Source organism: Blennius ocellaris, assembly GCF_963422515.1.
Source record: "Blennius ocellaris genome assembly, chromosome: 16".
NCBI lineage: Eukaryota > Metazoa > Chordata > Actinopteri > Blenniiformes > Blenniidae > Blennius > Blennius ocellaris.
Window position 1 is genome coordinate 9,280,158 of NC_137665.1, and position 13,908 is coordinate 9,294,065.

A 13,908-nucleotide genomic window follows, 5' to 3' on the forward strand; every position below is an offset into this window, starting at 1 on the left:
TGTTTAACAGTAAACTGTGAAAAGGACCTGTGCGTTGTCCTTCAACATGTAGAGGTTCAACATTAAGAGACAGAATGAACAGATGAAATATTTATTTTGCTCATACATTTTTCATTATTCCTTTTTATTGCATGTTTATTTATTCAGAAGGTAATATTAAATATTGGTAAATCTGTACGGCTGCTATAGTGACTATTAAACCTGTAAATGCAAACCGAGACACACTAAGTACCTCAGCAGATTTATTCCCGAGCTGTAAAGGTAATTTCTGAGAATATCGCCAACTTGGCACACATTGAAGAGTTTAGAAACTGTTCCCTGCCTGTGCAATATCCAGTGAAAACCTATAATGTTTGGTTTGCAAAACTAAAGTTGAAATATCCTGGACTCCTGAATATATTTGCTGCAAAGCTGTTTTAAACAAGACTGATTTTATTCAATATGACAAGTGTGTGTGTGTGTGTGGGGGGGGGGGTTATGAATGGAGGCAAAAAGCAGACAAACAGTGGAGATGCGCGGCTCATTTGGAGTGTGATATTCTTTTTGCGGCGGCACTAATAACTTTGACTTTGTGTCGTTGTCATTCGTGCTGCAGAGAGCAGGCAAGACCTGGTGGGAAAGTGCCAAATTTGCTTCTGCCATTTCGCATTAACACAAGTTAAGGCGTTTGCGTATAATTCAAGATACAGAAAAATACACTACAGTAAAAAGAAAAAAAAAGTCCATAGATATCGATATCCAAATAAAGTCCCTTAAATGCAAACAAGGTGAAAATCCAATATTGACAAGGGTGGAAATTCAAGACATTTCTTCTATTTTGAGTGTTACATAAATGTATGCATGTTCCTAAGATGTGGGAGGCCTTCTTGTTCCCTCTGTGATTTCCACCTGGGGAGTTTGTTTTTTTAGTTTTTCTTTTTATACCTGCTATTTCATTGGCTAAAATCAGCTGGCTGGAATACATTTAAGGTCACATAGTTGTGTAGTGGTTTGCATTTTGGCTTGGCCATTGACAATCTCTCGGCCTGGGTTGGGCTGCTGGACCATATCGATGCAGAGTTTGCATGTTCTGTACCCGTGCATATGTTGGTCCTTTCTCTGCATGCACCCACAAGAGTAAAGCGAGTGATGCAGGACGGCATGTGCCTGGAGTTCATTTTGTACGCAGACGTGACCCCACGCAGCAGCTCACGTTGTTTAAAATGTCAAATTGACTCACCTTGTTAACGGTTCCTGCATCACTTTGACCCCTGCTCTGGATTAAATCAGCCACTCAGTCAGCTCCGTTGTAACAAATAAATGTGCTGTCATCGTGTCCAGGCCGGAGGGTTGAGATGCTGCCTGCAGTCCAGGCAGGAGTGATGAGTTCATGTGATTGCATGTCAGTTATGTAACATGACTGATCTCTGACCGCGTGTCATTTAGTGTGCACAGACAGCGGAGTGGAGACGCGCGTCCTGGAGGCCGGGACACTAGAGGGAGACAAACACTGCAGCAACACACTCACTCCCAAGACTTCACGAGGAGTCTGCGGAGCCAAGACATTTATGACACGCTAATCAAGTGAAAGGATTGGAATTATTTATAGAATCACCTCGACAAAAGAGACTTTGATGATCGAAGAAGGTTGAGAAGGGAAGAGAAACGCGATCCTATAAGATGGCTTTGGGAACATTTCTGTGAGGCCCTGATTAAACCTCTGGTGGATTGGAAGGTTGTTTTTTTCGTTTTAATCTGACGCCACCTTTACGCAGCGGTTTCAGATTTATTATAGACACTTCCGGCATTTAATTATTCACCACAATAGCATGAACTCTATTCGGAGTGGTCTTCCTGCCGGGGTAACTCCCCTCTGACCCTCCCAGGGATCGAGCACCACCTGTGGCAGATGAGTCAGCCATCGGCGGGTGTTTGACCCCCGCAGAAATACCCGAAAGCCCCGCTCCATCACCGGAGGAGGAAGCCGCGCGCTCCGCGCACACGCTCAATTCAGCCCGTCTGCCCACGCCGCCGCCGGGACGCGTCGCGACGCACAACCAACAGAAATGTTTCCGCCTGTTTCTCATTACCGCTTTCTTGACTGCTGGATGTAAGACGCCGCCGCCGGTTGTTGGTCAAGTTTTTTGATCGTCGCTCCTGGCAGGGAGAAAGTAAGGTGCGGTTTTTTTGTTTTTTGTTTTGGTTTTTTTTCACCCCCTTCATCTCTCTCCTCCTGGTGATCATTTTGTGGCCACACGCAGTATGCGAGCGGAGGAGCTGGAGACTGGCGGAGACCTGGACTGAGTGCACGGAGATCTGTGCGCGCATTTCTTGGACACGTATCGGGAGATAACTGTGGTTTTTTTGGCTCCTCAGCCCTTTCGCTGCTCTTCTTTGGCATTGCGATGTCCTCAAGGAAGACATCGTTGACGGACAAGCAGACTAAAAACGGCACGTCAAAATATGTGTTGGAAAGATGCGCTTCTATTAACGAATATTATGACATTGCCTTCAAGGTGTGTATTTGCGTCTTGCCATGCGTGTTTTATTTTATTTTTTCCTTCTTCTTCTTCTTCTTCTTCTTCTCTGTGCTGCTGCTTGGTGGAACAGGTGTGCATTGTTACCGTAGTCTGACATATTGGTGTACAAACACAAATGTTGACTCTTCACATGTGCAGCTCCGGTAATCTGAAGTGGAAACCATTAACCAGCAGCTGCTCAGTGCGTCTTTATTCACCCTGCTTGTTAAAGAAGCTGTGTTTGCTATGTGTAGACCAACAGAGCAGAAAACCAGTCATCCTCTGTGGTGGTTTGATTTTAAGTTTCTCTCGAGCCTGTAAATCTTTTTTTTTTTTTTTTTTTTTTGTCCACCCTTTTGTGATCCAAATATTTACCATGGGTGGACCTACTTGTTGCTTAGTACAGGCTCTTCTTCTGATTGTGCACTGAAGCTGCCCAGGCACACCTTTGAACAGGCAGCAGGAAAAGTTACATTGCAGAGTGATTAGAAAATTACCTCATTCTAAAACACCATGTGTATCTGCAACCAGGGCTGTGCAAATAGCATCTGATATTTTCATCACATGCTGCTTTATAGATTGCATAATTGCACATCCTGTTGTTGTAATTATATTGATTAGTTTTGGAGAAGGATGCATGCTGGAGGAGGAAGATGGTGAAATTACAGAGTTGGCTGGAAACATCCTGAATCCCCTTCTCCAGTGCTGGCAAGAGGCACATGCTGGTGGCAGCTAAGTCAACAGTGGATGTGGCTCGAGCTGCCATACCAACTAAATAACTCCTTCGCCAAAAATGATGTGCTGAACATTACGGTCATTCGATTTAAACATTATGGGTTCATGCCGATCATCTGACGCCTGCCATTTCCTCCTCAGCGGTCTGTAGATATTCTCAGTCATTGATGTGTTTGATCAGCTGTAACTTGTTGTTCTTCTCTGCTGATGGACTCGCTCTAGGTGATGCTGCTGGGAGACTCGGCCGTGGGGAAGACGTGCGTCTTGGTGCGCTTTAAGGACGGGGCATTTCTTGGAGGCAACTTTATAGCCACCGTTGGAATAGACTTTAGGGTGAGAGAGAAACTGAAGACCAGTCTTGTGTTCGCCGATCCAGTCATTATGATGATAATCATTTTCTGTATGAGCCATTATTGATGTGCCGCTTGTGCGATGTGACGGGGAAAATAATTCACTTTGAAAAAAAAGAAAAAAAAACGTCTTAACGATATTTACACAGCAACAGGAGACGCATTCGTCAGAATGACATCGACCCAATTATCGCCTTAATTCCACTCGGGACACTTCATCGGCCTGAGATGATGGCACCAAATGTACAAATCCTCACACACCAATCACTCAAGTTCACAGACCACTTGTGCTGCGAGGCGTCGTGGACGGACTCATAAATGTCTCGGCAGATGCCTGCCCACGTCCCTGTCTCCTGGAAAGATTGGCTGCGGCTCAGCTGGGTCCTGGAGGAGTCGCCCTGCTGACACACACACACACACACACACAGTCACTGAGCTTCAAGCAAATGTCTACTGTACTGTATATATCTTTGTCTTCTGAAGCAAATAGGCTGCTTGGACCAAATGGTCTGCCCCCCCCCACCCCCCCCCCCCCCACCCCCACACACACACACACACACACCCCACACCCCCCACCTCCACCCACCCACCACCATCCTCACCCCCCTGACCTCCTGTCTTCCTCCAATCAAAGCAAAACACTCTCCCACACTAATGGCAAGTCAGAGAGAGGGAACAGGGTTTGTGCAGGAAATTGTGTTGCATTAGCCAAAGTGATGTATTATCGTCCTTGCAGGACAGTGGAGACACGAGGCAACAATAATGGATGTCTGACAGATATATGGACGCTGTTTGTTCACCAGCGCGAACCCTGGCCTCGCTCAAGTGCGAGCAACAAGTGCTGTGGCCAGAACCCCATTCATAAAGTGCGCTGAAAGGAAGAGTGACACATGGTTTTTGCGCTCCGCCTCCACGAAAGATGCGCGAGGACGTCGGTCTGGTGATATTCATTCAGGAGAATGGCAGATAACGTGGGCAATTTTAGTTTGACGTTTGTCCATGAAAAGGAAGGGGGAAAAAAGCTGCTTAGTAACACAGTAATCCGAGATAAACAGTTGAGTCAATATGCTGAGGTTGTCCTTCGTGCATGGATAGGCAGGCAGGCTGTTGTGGCAGCTTGTAACATGGCCGGTCTATTTTCGGCATGCTTCCTTGTAGCAGTTACTCAGCATGCAGGCTCCTCTCGCGTCATAATTGGGGGGGAATGGAAACCCATGGCAACTAATACAGGGGTTGAACCATGTCCATTCTGCCAAGGCAGAAGATTCAGCAGGTTGCAGCTCCAGCAGTGACAGCTGTGCACATGTTACAAAGGATTTTGTTTCCAATGTGTGTGTGTGTTTTTTTTTTTGTTTGTTTTGTTTCCGCCTATGCATAGCTTTAAGCGTGTGCATGTTTGTGCGTCTGCAAGGAAAGGCAAAGGACTGTTTGTGAACAAGAGAGCTGTCAGTGATATGAAGTTATGAGACGTATTAAGGAAGTGCATTTGAGTCACACTTCCTTCGTCTCGGCCTCTGCCTGACTCTGGTGGTTTTCAAAGTGCACATTTGAAATGCGTCTGCGACGGTGACAAACCGCGTGAACATTTAATGACCTCTATACAAGTCGTTTCTGCCCGGTCTTACGAAACATGTCAGACATTCATAAAATTATTCTTGATTTAACAAGTCTTGTTTTTAAATTGTGCAAGTACAGACAGTATATCTTCAATGCAAACATGTATAGAGTATATTTGACCTCTCCTGTTGCTCGTGGGTGCAGTAACACAAACAAACCAAAGGTTCTAAATAAATATGCTGGAAACACTTTTGCACCTGCTGGTGTGTGTTAAAACCCCCTGCATGGTAGATCAACCTTTATTTCCACCTTTCATAAACCCTCAGGTTGTTTTGGATTTAACCTTTCAATTCAGGCAACATCTTGTCTTTTTTTTTTTTTTTTTTTTTCTTTAGCTGGTGTGCCTAAATTATTTTCGACATATCTTTGCCCAACAGGAAATCAGAGGGCACCCCGACAGGGCTGCAGGAAATTAACGGGGGAGTCAGTTGTTATGCTGCCAGTCTTCTTTCTCACTGTTGTGTAATTAAGTCTAATCCCAGGACCTTGTTGTTGTGTGGGTGTTGCAAATTACTTTCTCTGCCAGCATCCAAAGCCACTTTTAGTTGCCTTGTTTCTTGTGCCACATGCTGATTTATTTTTTTTATTTTTTTTTGCTCTGCTGTGATGTTCATCATTCATTTCTGTGCCATTTTCATCGCACTCCAGTCTCTGAAGCATATGGTGAGTTGTCTCTCACGGTTCTTCTCCTTTCTGTAGAATAAAGTGGTGGATGTCGACAACCTGAAAGTCAAACTCCAGGTGAGAGCATGCACATTAACTCCTAATGTCTGTTAGATGACACATGCTATTGATCTCTAAATAGATCTCTTTTTTTTTGGCGGCTGTTATTTAAACATATTAAAAACAGTGTTTTATTGAAGCTCCGACCTAAATGCCTTAAATGTATCTGCCTATGTTCCCATTACGTGTCCAACTGAAGTGGTTTATTGTTGTTTACGGCACGAGAGGCTCTGCAGGGTTAGAAACAGACCAACCAGTCATCATCACCTGTTCATTCAGCGCTGAGTGGGAGGTGACAAAATAGGATTCCTCTGTGAGGTTGAGTAAATCCTCAGTTTTCCTCGTTTTACACGAGCCCTTGCCTGTGATAAAATCCTGTGACTTGATTTCGAAATAGACGTGCCGAAAACAATCCGGACTGTCCTGCAGAGAGAAAATACAGGAAATGTGAGTTTTGCCACACAGGTTCCAACAGGCAGCCTCACAGGATTTACAATTGAAAATGACTTTATAATTCTTCCCTGTAACTAGATTTAAGGTCAAAATGTCAATTTAGCTGTACCAGACTTCTGGTGGACCGTTCTATTTTATGTGACACAGTTGACATGTTACATGGACATGATGTTATTCCAAAAGGTTTTCACCAAATGTGTCGTTTTATAGTGTAGTTCAGGCGATCTGGTGGCAGCTCGGAGTCAGATGTTTGGGTGAGGGTCCGCTTGCCGTCCTAAAATTTTAGTTTAGTTTCTTTAATTAGTTTAGTTATTTAGTTGAATATTTATTTAGATTTCTAGATCCTCCTATTGTCTTATGTTGCTTTTTTTGTTTGTTTTATTTACCATGTGTTTGTGTTTCTAACAGTCGTTTATCAAACTAGTTTTGCATGTTGCAAGTTCTCATTGAACCTAATTGAAGTTTTTGAATGTTTATTCCCTGCATGTTTAGTGAATAAAGCATATTTTGACGACATATGCTGTTTTGTTAATTATTTGGCTTTCAGTGACAGTATTGTGGAGAATTCTCTTTTTCCGTGGGGTAACCAGCTTAGAGATCAACCCAACATAACTCAATGTTTAGTGGACTAACTAACTGGACCAGCAAATGTTGGTTGAAAGTTTTAACTCAATTAATCTCTCTCAGCTTTGTTTATTATACGTTTATTATACAGCTTTGAAGGGCGGTATAGTTGTTTTTTCTTTTACATTTCCGCTTTCCTCGTCAGTCCATGTTTTTCCTTGTTGGCTGCTGTGTAATTATGTGGTTTGTTGCACAGATCTGGGATACAGCCGGCCAAGAGAGATTCCGCAGCGTGACGCACGCCTACTACAGAGATGCCCAGGGTAACCTTAACTTCGTATATTTAACTTCCTGCTCAGTGTGTGTGTGTGTGTGTGTGTGTGTGTGTGTGTGTGTGTGTGTGTGTGTGTGTGTGTGTGTGTGTGTGTGTGTGTGTGTGTGTGTGTGTGTGTGTGTGTGTGTGTGTGTGTGTGTGTGTGTGTGTGTGTGTGTGTGTGTGTGTGTGTGTGTGTGTGTGTGTGTGTGTCAGAGTTCGAATTACGGGGGAGCTAAGGGGAGCTGGGCTCCCCTGAAAGGGACCTGAGCTCCCCTGAAAGCCTAATTTGAAAAGTTTAGGGGGAGCTCTAAAAACGCTGATCGGAAAATAGGGCTCCCCCGAAAGCCACGTTGTAATTCGAACCCTGGTGTGTGTGTGTGTGTGTGTGTGTGTGTGTGTGTGTGTGTGTGTGTGTGTGTGTGTGTGTGTGTGTGTGTGTGTGTGTGTGTGTGTGTGTGTGTGTGTGTGTGTGTGTGTGTGTGTGTGTGTGTGTGTGTGTGTGTGTGTGTGTGTGTGTGTGTGTGTGAAGGCTAAGTGCAGGAGCTGGAGCAACCTGGGTCAAATGTGTGATGTGTTGAGAGGGCGTGCGTGTTCACGATCGAATGACTATAGCAACAATAAAGGTGAAACCAAAGTGCTCTCCTGTCTCCCTCTACAGCCTTACTTCTGCTTTACGATATCACCAGCAAGCCATCGTTTGACAATATCAGGGTAAGACTTTCCCACGTTACTTTCGTTTTTCTCTTTCAGCGTCCTCCTCTCCACTGAGTCTCAATTCTTTCTCTTCATTTTCTCTTCCTGCCCCTGAACCCCCCCCCCCCCCCCCCCCCCCCCCCCCCAGCTCAACATTACTCTGAATATTTATTGTACATGAAAAGCACTGCGGAGGCCTCCAACATTTCCTCGCAGATCTCTGTAGAAATGACACGATGTTATCATTTGCTTGGCTTACATGGTCCCCAGTTTCAGTAATGAAAAGTAATAAAAGTGCTCAAGGATGAGTGCGACTCGGTGTCGGCGTGATTGATCGGAGGATGGTAATAATACGCAGCCCGGGAGAGGAGGAGGGAAAACAGTCCTCAAGTGCGGCTATTTGTTTGGTTCACGATCTCTCCTCCTCCTCCTCTATCTGTCCATCTTTTCTACTTTTTGAAGGCTTGGCTGACTGAAATACACGAGTATGCCCAGAAGGATGTGGTCATCATGTTGCTCGGCAACAAGGTGAGCGTGGCTTCCTTTTTTTTTTGCGTTACATAAAAAGATCAGGAGGATAACTGGTCCTTTTTTTTTGCACAATTATAACACACTCTTATCACACTCACGCAGGCATGTGAATGCTTGAACGCCAGGACATGCCTCAGTGCGCCATTGCATGTAGGAGTTTATCTACTCTCACCCCGTTTCCTTTAACATTTACAAGTGAATCACAGACTTGATCAGGTTTGGGTGCCCGTGCAGAGTCGCGAGCTCAATAAGCGCACAACTATTGCTCACGAGGACCATCTTATTTCCTCAGCCTGGGATTTGTCGATATCATGACGGGGTGAAGATATAATCACAACACGTGCGTCACCCGCTGACGTTCATTTGCATGAAGCTTCCCAGCGCGTGAAGCGTTTTCATGCATAATGCTGCTGGTGATGAAAAGAGCAATGTGCACGTCTCGTTTGCAAAACCCGGCAGTCGAGCATGATGTATCTCTAAGCTCCCTCTGGTGGCTCGCAGAGGAGTCGCGTGCCCTCGAGGGCCCGGAGATGTCACAAGGCAGGCGGCTCACATGATGCGGCTGTTTGGGAGCAGCGCGGCTGGAGGCGGGCGGAGGCGCTCCTCTGCTACCGGAGGCGGACTCCCCCCCCCCCCCCCACATCTCATCGGTCTGCGGAAGCGAGACGCTGCCAGACGAAAGGACACGTTGGCCGGACGTGTCTGTGCATCTTTTGTATAGCTAATGGTGTGGTTAATGTTTGACCCTTCACCCCTGCTCTCCTTTCTCTGTGACTTCATACAGTTGGACATGGCCGCAGAGAGGGTCGTGAAGACGGAGGATGGAGAGAAGCTGGCGAAGGTAAAACGGAGGATGCTTTCGGGGTGATTTGACTGTAATCCGCTGACGCTCTGTTGCTCTTCTAATGCCTTTCCATCTCAGGAATACGGCGTTCCTTTTATGGAGACCAGCGCAAAGACGGGAGTCAATGTGGAGCTGGCTTTTCATGCCATAGCAAAGTAAGTCTGAAACCCACTTTGAATCGTTCGATTGAGTGGATTATGTGAAAGCATGCCGTGTGAAAGGCGTCAAATACAGGCGAAGGGCTTTCAAACACAACTCAGCTGTGCAAGGCCCAAAACTCTGCTGCTGATCCCACAAATGCATATTTATTGGCAGGATGAATCATTGCAACCAAAAAATAAAAGAGGAAAACACATATTTCTGTACTTTGTGTGCAAATGTTAGATTCTCAGCAGCTTTTTAGCTGATGGTGTAACTTTTTTCTTTCTTTTTCATGTTATTGATTCTCCAAATTCAGCCAGATTTGTAGACGGGTAAATAATAGTGGCAATAAGGTGACAGTGTGTTGCATTTTACAGTTGGTTGACCTCAACTGAGTAAAATACAGTCAGTTAATCGAATGTGGAATATTTTGTGCTGTAAATAAAGATATTTAAGATGAAATTGATGCAAAACAAGCAGAACGGGAACAGCTGATTCAATACAGTAATGACAAATATAAATGAATGATACACTGGGATATTTACAATCAAAGATAGAACGATAAAGGAAATATATAAAGTTCACAACTAAAAGGTATTTATTGCCAGTGAACGCAAAAATTGAATAAGGCAAGAATATGTAGATAATACATTCATAAATGTCCTCCACACATCCAAGATGTGCATCGTTTTGCACTGTTAATGCAGATCATCAGCATTCGCATGTTGATAGTCAGTTTGCAACTCAAATATGGGAAGGATTCCTGTAACGCAGACATTTCAAAACAAATAGATTAAGGCTTGGTATTCCCTGTATTACAGGTTTACCAGACGTTTATGTCTTCAGAATGGTAGCTGAGTAAAGAAACAACTATTACTAAACATGCTTTCTTGATCTTGAGCATCCTTGTCTCATTTCACTATTCAGCTGCAGGTGTTTACCAAAGCAAATATTTTGTCACGGCTGGGGGCCGGCGCGAGGAGTGTCCTGAACCCAAAAGCAGACCTCAAGCAGAAAGTTGTTTGCAAACAGTAAATGTTTTATTGAGGGAACAGGGAAAGGGGAGCTGGAACGGTGACGGGACCCGGGGAACTCCGGGGAGCCTCTTGGAACCGGGGCGGGACCCGGGGGAATCTCAGGGGGGGCCTCTTGGAACCGGGACGGGACCCGGGGGAATCTCAGGGGGGGGCCTCTTGGAACCGGGACGGGACCCGGGGGAATCTCAGGGGGGGCCTCTTGGAACCGGGACGGGACCCGGGGGAATCTCAGGGGGGGCCTCTTGGAACCGGGACGGGACCCGGGGGAATCTCAGGGGGGCCTCTTGGAACCGGGGCGGGACCCGGGGGAATCTCAGGGGGGCCTCTTGGAACCGGGGCGGGACCCGGGGGAATCTCAGGGGGGCCTCTTGGAACCGGGACGGGACCCGGGGGAATCTCTGGGGGGCCTCTTGGAACCGGGACGGGACCCGCCTGTGGGGCCTCCAGGAAAGGCAATCCTCTGGCACCGGACCCACCTCACTGAAGGGCTTAAGACTGCTTGACAATCAATTAGCTGATTGCCTGCAGGAGTGCCAGAGAGGACCCGGTGCTGGAGCGAGGTGTGTGACTCCTGACATATTTCACACTTAAGATGGTACATTTCCTTCAAAAACAAAGTCATCTTCAAAGTCAAAGTCAAAGTCAGCTTTACTGTCAAGTGTGCTAATATGCATGACATACAGCACAGATGAAATTTCAGTCCTCTCGGACCCACAGTGCAAAAAGGCAGGTAACAATAATATTAAAAATAACACTTTAAAAATTTAAAAAATATATACACCATATAATCATACAGACAGTAAAGTGACAAAGTATGAGTATAAAATAGAATAAATAGACAGTAACAGTGAATGGTTGAATTGTAATGTCCATTTGGGTAAAGTGAGGTAGCGTGAGGTAGGTATCTTCAGTAGGGAAATTAATTTAACAGTCAAGTTTGCAATTACAGAGGTGTGTTATAATCTGCTTTGCTCTGGTCGTCTCCTCTGGGTTGTGCATTTTGATACTTTTCTTTAACACAGACTTCTTCAAGAGACTGAAGCCTCAGTCTCATTTGTGCATCTCATACGCTCCAATGGTTTTTAGCTAATTTGCCATTTTCTCTTGCCGTCTTGTTGTGATGGGACTCTGTGTGCCCGAGATTCCCTGTGGATCTACATTAACTCTGTTTTTGACTTAAAATCATTTGGTTTGCACTTGTTGTGGAAAATAGTGTCTGAAAGTGGTGTTTGGATATTCTGTTTCCAGAGCTGGGGTAAGTAAGGTGAGGTCAATTTTACGAGCCCAAAGGGGCGATTTGTTGCACGATGAGCAGTGAAACATACATAGAAGTACAACACAAATTATACAGTACACATATTGTCATTAGCAGCCCATGTTCAGAGGACAGTTTGTTGCTTCATAGTATTTTGAAAATGACCATGTATATATCTATCTAAAGATAGATAAAAAGATAGATAAAAGAGCAGAGAGGACACGGCCTTCAGGGGAACGTGTAAAAGACTAAATATATTTGATAAAATACTGTTCACTCTCACTCGCTGTGATTTGTTGGTAAAGAAAAAAACAAAAAACATGGTACATATTAAAAATACAACAAAAAGTATCTGCCAGCTGTTCAACACTGAGGAGTAACCTATGTGATTTGTTGTAATGTTGAAGTGGAAGTTACATGAAATCATATGATAAAGCAGCATATTAATCACACTCTGTGCTCCTTCCCATTTTATTTCTCTCCCTTATTCATATTCTTGATTTGCTCGCCCTATCTGTCCTCCATCCCACACATCCACCCCCTCCGTTTCTAACTTTCTGCATTTCTCTCTCTCTCTCTCGCTCTCTCTCTCTCTCTCTGTCTCTTTCTGTCAGGGAGCTGAAGCACAGAGCCACACAGCAGCCAAATGATCCCAAGTTCCAGATACACGACTACATTGAGTCTCAGAAGCAGAAGTCTGGCTGCTGTTCCCTCGTGTAGCCGATGCCGATCGCCTGGCAGAGAGAGACACACATACAGATAACGGAGGATGGATGGATGGATGGATGGATGGATGGATGGATGGAGTGAGGGAGGGGGATCAGGAAAAAAAAATTCTTATGAAAAGCTAGTCCCAGTACCAAACCCTGAGGAGTCGGTCTCTATGTGATCTCCGCTGAGCTTTTGCCTGAATGAAAGTGAGCCAGGATTGGCTGCCATCCTCTACCTGAAATGTGAATTTAGATCTTTTATGTCATGCGTAGAAATGTCTGTGGTCATTATGGTGATGGTCGTCTGAACGTAAAATCCGAGAGTGAAAATCTGAAATGCTATATCCATCTGCAGGAACAAGAAGAAGAGCAGATTTATTGTTCCGCTCTCACAACTGTCAGTTGTTGTTTTTTTTACGAACATGCATCAGGTGAAGTGGATATAGTATTTTGCCATACTGCTCCCAGTTTGTCTCATCCTAGTTTTGCCAGGCTGTGAACTGAATCAACCCTCCCATTTTTGGCCTTATTGTCATCATCTTTATTCTTTAACATTCTAGTGTGTTTGCGACATGGACTTCAGTCCCACAAGTCAGATTGTAGCTAAAAATGATCCCGTCTGTTCACATCTGTACTGCTGTTAGATTGAATAAAGCCAACGTTTTGAGGGTTCTCACCCACTGTGTGTTTGTCTGTGCATTCAATTGAGGACCAGTGGCTTCATCCAAAGATCTGTTGTGCATTTGTAATTGTGCTTTCATACAGAGGGATTATTTTTATTTTATTTTGTTTTGCGTCTGGATCCCTCTCAGTGCTCTCACCCAGACACACAGAGCTGCAGCACGGCACTCCCAAACAAGACAGCGTCTCTCCCCCGACATGATCGATGTTGTCGCCTAAACTGTACCGAAACTGTATTTGTTCACGCGCCACATTGTGTTTCTTTGTACGACGTCCATTCTGAATGTTCGCTTGTCAAACTTGCTCAATGTCATGTTTGTCCTTCCTCGGAGGCTTCACGGTGATCACAAAGTGCCATGAAAAAGTGCTTTGTTATCATACTATATAAAAAAAAAGTATATTTTGTAACGTATGTGGTGTTGTTTTTTTGCGGTCTGTCTTGTCTGTGTTACTGTGAGCGTGTGTTTGTGTGTTTCTGATGACTGACGGGATGCGATGAGGTTAATTATCCACTGTGTGGCAGCAGCTACTCTGTTCATTCCCCCCAGTAAAGTCCCACGTAATAACTAATGAGAGCAAATTAAACGGCATAAATGCTGAGTGACAGCCTGATTGATGCCACTACATAAGTACATCTATACCGAACGGATGCTTAAGGTCTCTGTTGGGATGTTTTTGTTATTATTTGGCGGCAATGTGTGGTTGGATTAGTACATTGGGTGAAGTTACAGGACATAATATACATGGAGCTTGGCCATGA

The 13,908-nt window shown here is 44.8% G+C and overlaps 1 protein-coding gene across 2 annotated transcripts; it reads left to right on the forward strand.

Annotated features, from left to right (window-relative positions):
* Window positions 1-2,083: 2,083 nt before the first annotated feature.
* On the forward strand, window positions 2,084-13,483 carry LOC308141522 (ras-related protein Rab-37). 2 transcript variants are annotated; one of them, XM_080511710.1, is made up of 9 exons: window positions 2,084-2,495; window positions 3,456-3,566; window positions 5,900-5,941; window positions 7,197-7,263; window positions 7,915-7,967; window positions 8,412-8,477; window positions 9,265-9,321; window positions 9,403-9,479; window positions 12,372-13,483. In XM_080511710.1, exons 1-9 carry the CDS (start codon window positions 2,385-2,387, stop codon window positions 12,475-12,477), a joined length of 690 nt encoding a protein of 229 aa, XP_080367836.1. In that variant the 5' UTR covers window positions 2,084-2,384; the 3' UTR covers window positions 12,478-13,483. The 2 variants fall into 2 exon arrangements, with proteins under 2 accessions (XP_080367836.1, XP_080367837.1); XM_080511711.1 differs by lacking the exon at window positions 3,456-3,566.
* The last annotated feature ends 425 nt before the right edge of the window (window positions 13,484-13,908 follow it).